At 40.7% G+C, this 4,900-nt stretch overlaps 1 protein-coding gene across 1 annotated transcript; it reads right to left on the bottom strand.

The window, feature by feature from the left end:
* Positions 1-478: 478 nt before the first annotated feature.
* LOC121963619 (thrombospondin-2-like) lies at positions 479-4,863 on the bottom strand (the record flags this gene model as incomplete). The annotated part of the gene is made up of 6 exons (XM_042513898.1): positions 479-597; positions 2,206-2,365; positions 2,455-2,562; positions 2,650-2,868; positions 3,721-3,855; positions 4,738-4,863. Coding segments are annotated over 6 exons (867 nt in total), but the record flags the coding sequence as incomplete, so codon positions are not given.
* Between the last annotated feature and the right edge of the window lie 37 nt (positions 4,864-4,900).

Below are 4,900 nucleotides of genomic sequence, written 5' to 3'. Positions count from 1 at the left end.
TTAAAATATAGTTTTATAGATATTTTTACCCCGCCCGTTTTAATTTCTTTGCCAGAAATTTCTTGCCAAGTTGCCATTTTTTAAAGATTGTTGTTTAAAAAAGCCACTGCGGCAAGGACATAGCCTTTGTACAAGACGTCCCAAATCAAAGCAATTTTCTCAGAAGTTAAAGGTTTAAGCATTTGTGAAAGGTGTAAAAAAGTTCAATCCAGGTTTCAAAGGGTTAAACAGTCTTAAATCAGAAGACTCTATGCTTAGTTTTACCTCCACCAGCACTCCCACGTCCTGCATATGCTTCCAAAAATTCCTTTTCATGTATTGAAAAAAATCATCCAACCACCTGATTGATTGCCACAAATAAATTGCTAGAACGGCTTTGTTGGATCCATTTTTAAAAATGTGCACCCCCATACCAGATGTTCTGTGAGGAAACGCAGCTAGACACGTGTGCTTTTAAGCTTTTGTGTTTTTCAAGAACCTGCATTGGGTTGTGTAGAAGGGGACAGTTGTCACACTGGTCTCCAACACCATCCAGGTCCGTGTCTCTCTGGTCCGTGTTGTAGACAGAGGGACAGTTGTCATGGTCATTCAGAATCTCTAAGAGAAAGAGACACACACACAACAGATGCATTGCATGTCTAGTGGCTTTTTCTTTTTTATTACACATCAAAACAACACATCCAATATAAATCATGTTTGGGTAAATGTAATTCGATCCATATTTAACACTAAATTCATTTTGAATTGATCCTGGTCCCAGGCTGTAGTGCTCATTACACCAGACTTTTTTAAATTTTTCAGCCTGTGAGAAATATTTTGCGTGAGTGAAACATATTGAAGTTTGTTCCCCTACAAACAGATATCTGCATAGGTATACAGCATCTGCAGACAGCGGTACAAGATTGTATCACAAGTGTTCTGGTTTCAGTTTGTAGCCTGAATAGTGTTGACCAATCACGTTTGAGCAAGCTTTGGTTGCCTGCACATGAACAGTCCCTGTTGAGAGCAAAAGAGGCGGAACGCACTGGCAAAAATACAATTTTCAGCTTTTCTCTTTTACTCAGTTATCTGAGTTCATATGCAGATACGTATCTGTTTATTAAGATTAGATCAGTCTCAAGTTGCTAAGCAAACTGCAAACTATGAGCAGTACACGAAGAGGAAGTCTTGGTCCAAATATCTGCTGGCTTCACCTGAACCGCTGAATTATTGGCTGTGGACGATGGGTTCCAGATTGCACCTTGAATCCCCTCAGTGGTTGGGTTTAGGGCATAGGTTAGGTTGCAGTTAGGCATGGTGTAATTTATTTTTTTAAGTAATTCTTTATTTTCACATGTACATTGTGCAACAAACTTTTGTCCTTTGCATTTAACCCATTTAACCCTTCCTCTAAGAAAAAGCTGCTCTGGGACCGACTCCCGAACTTCTGCCAGCACCTTGGTCAGGAGCACTGACAGAAGTATTTAACCTAACATACACTGGGACCTTCTTGCTGTGAGGCAACAGTACTAACCACTGATCCACTGTGCCACCAAGGTTGGGTTCAGATTAACATGCCTGCTCCCAATACATTTTATCAATTTTTTTAAACTTAGCTAAGGCTGTAGTGACCGAAACTATGAGATCGCGGATACAAGCGGCCGAAATGTGGCTGGGCTCAGCCTTAGAGATAGAGTGAGGAGCACGGACATCCCGGAGGAGCTCGGAGTAGAGCCGCTGCTCCTTCGCGTCGAAAGGGGTCAGTTGAGGTGGTACGGATATATGATTAGGATATATCCTGGGAGCCTCCCGTTGGAGGTGTTCCGGGCACGTCCTACTGGTAGGAGGCCCCGTGGCAGACCCAAAACACGCTGGAGGGATTACATATCTCGTCTGGCCTGGGAACACCTGGGTCCACCAGGACGAGCTGGAAAGCATTGCTGGGGAGAGGGACGTCTGGAATGTTCTACTCCGCCTGTTGCCCCCGTGACTGGCCCCGGATAAATGGAAAAAAATTGATATTGCGATGGTGTTGCTCTTTAATTTTAATCTGTTTTATCTCTATGACAGATGTATACATGAAGCAAATTTTTGCTCATGGGACCCCATGTAAACTAAAAGTGAAAATAATAGCTGAGCTAGTTTTGCATAATTATGGAGTTCTCTAATGACTGCAATAATTTGATGAGTAACTGCATGTTTCTAGGCCTGCTTTAGTGCTCCTACCGTCTCCATCAATGTCAATGCTGCAGGCGTCCCCCTCTCCGTTGTCGTCAGTGTCTGTCTGCAGCGGGTTGCTATCAAACGGACAGTTGTCACAGTGGTCCCCGACTCCATCTCTGTCAGAGTCAAACTGCCGAGGGTTGTACACCAGCGGGCAGTTGTCCTATACCAAACACACACTTCAGTCCACACATACACACACAGGTGACTGTGATTATTCAGTTTTCAGTAACGGCATCCTCCATGTCTCACCCTCTCATCTATAATGTCATCATTGTCGTCATCAGGATCACAGGCGTCTCCCCGTCCGTCCCTGTCAAAGTCCTCTTGTCCGGAATTTGGGAGCATGGGGCAATTATCCTGCCACCAACCACAGCTCAGTTTAGCAAAATCAGATCCAATCACACTGCCAGCCAATCACATTACATATTTTTTAAATGATTTTACCTGTTGACAGTGATAGGTTGCATTCTGCTTGCAGGGTAATCTGTTGTTGGGCCATCCATCCAGATCAGAGTCTTCACCGCACAGGAAGCCGTCACCCGCAAAGCCGACAGCGCACACACACTTGAACAACACCTCAGACGCCAGGCCCAAGTAGATACACTCAGCATACTTGTGGCAGGTGTGTGTGTTGTCTTTGCAAGGGTTGTATGGCTCACACACCTGCAACCAAGGCAAGAATTACATTTCAGCTGACTCACTGTTCACACTTTTAAATCGCGTTTGAAAATTTACTTTTAGAGTAAAGCTTTTCACTTACATTATTTTAGTGTTCTATTTCACTTTTGGAAAATTAACAGCGAAGTGCTGCAAAGTTTTCAATTTACAGTAATATTTTGTAAAACACTAAACTAAATACAACTGTAAATAGTAAGAAAGTAACTGTTTAAAGTAAGAATATGAAATTTCTTTGTAGAATTTACAGATTACTGTACGTTTTGGGGTTTTTTTTACAGAAAGAAAGCATATTAAATTTCACAAATTCATATTTTATGCTTTACAGATAAATATGTAGTTGACAAATAGATTTTACAAGAGATTAGAAAAAATTTGAGACTGATCTAATTCATTTTATTTTTACACACAGTGTGACTGGGGATGGAATTGCATTGATTTTATTTTTGTCTTCCAAATAGACAGTGTAAATTTTACAGTTTAAAAATATTTTAATTACAATAGCTTTAAATTCTTAAAATTATGGGTTGTTCTGTAAAAGTGTTTACCTCTTCACTGTATTTTTTACAGAATTATTCTGGCAACCATAGCTGCCAGTTTTTTCCTGTTTTTTTACAGTGTACTTATTTATTATCAAAAAATTAAATATTATTATTTATTATTTCTTCTAATTGAGTTATTTTGTACATGTGTATGCATCGGCAAATATATGTATATGTTAGTATGCATACATATATGTATGTCTTTATGTTGTATATTATATTATTATTATTAGAATTAGAGAATACAAAAAGTGATTCATACAAAAGAAATGGTTTATTGAAAGATGAAAATACTTGCCTGCCTGGTTTCCTGAGCTTCCTGCAGTCCGAGGCCAAACGGCTGGTTGCCTTTATAGCGAGGAGGACAGGGCAGACAGTAGAATCCAGGGTCTGTGTTTACACACTCTGTGACACAAACACTCTCCACTTCACACTGCAGAGACAGAGGGATTAACCATGTCCGGCATATCAAACACAAACGGTAAATACAAAGGTTTGACAGGTCATGTGTACAGGGTCAGGCTACTTGTTTCTTTTGACGCTGTCACTGTCCGAGTAGGTGGAACTAGATGATTCTCGGCTTGTGGCGCTCAAAAGCGCCAAAAAAATACACTTGATAAACTCAATAGCGATGTCCCTTTCCAGAAATCATGACCTGGTTACTCAAGATTATCCAAAGACCTTGTAGTGAGCAGTTTCATGGAAGAACTATTTTCTTTTCACTGAACTACATCTACCAACTGCAGCGCTGCGCAGAATAAAGCGTGCATCTACTCATGGATGAGAGGCTTGTGATAACGTGAGATGTAAACATTAATGGCGTCCTCTTGGGCTGAGCTGTAACATTAACTAGCTCTGCGGTGTTCGGTGAGCTAGCAGTGGATGCACGTTTCCTTCTGCATGGTGGCACAGTTGGCGGAAGTAGTTTGGTAGAAAAAAAATAGTTCCTACGTGAAACTGCTCACCACAAAGTATGTGGATTATCTTGAGTAACTGGGTCATTCTTTTTGGAAATAGACATTTTTTGAGTTTTTTAAAGGTATTATTTTGGCAATTTGAGCACCACAAGCTGAGTGCCATCTAGTTCGATTATATTGGAGAGAAGTAAAATATCTCTACGGCCGAAATCTCAAACACTCTCACGAAAACAATCTAGACTGATGAATTTACTTACTTTTACAGGTAAGAGGAGAATATGTATTGATGATATGGGGTGAACTGTCCCTTAAAGTGTCATTGTACATGTTGTAGATGATGTCAAACCAGGTCAGTGTTAAAAGTATAATGACCAAGAGCACTGATGTTTGGTTATTACCTCATTCTCATCTTCACAGTGGGAGCCATTGCCTTTTAATCCCAACGGGCAACGTCCACACTCCCATGATCCATCGCGATGTGATGTGCACTTCACTCCAGGAAAACATGGATTTGAAAGCAAACATATATCTGCAAACACACACAAATGTGCACGTAAAGGC

The sequence above is a fragment of the Plectropomus leopardus genome, unplaced genomic scaffold, assembly GCF_008729295.1.
Source record: "Plectropomus leopardus isolate mb unplaced genomic scaffold, YSFRI_Pleo_2.0 unplaced_scaffold11905, whole genome shotgun sequence".
NCBI classification, from domain to species: domain Eukaryota; kingdom Metazoa; phylum Chordata; class Actinopteri; order Perciformes; family Serranidae; genus Plectropomus; species Plectropomus leopardus.
This window is presented reverse-complemented; position numbering and strand designations above follow the sequence as displayed.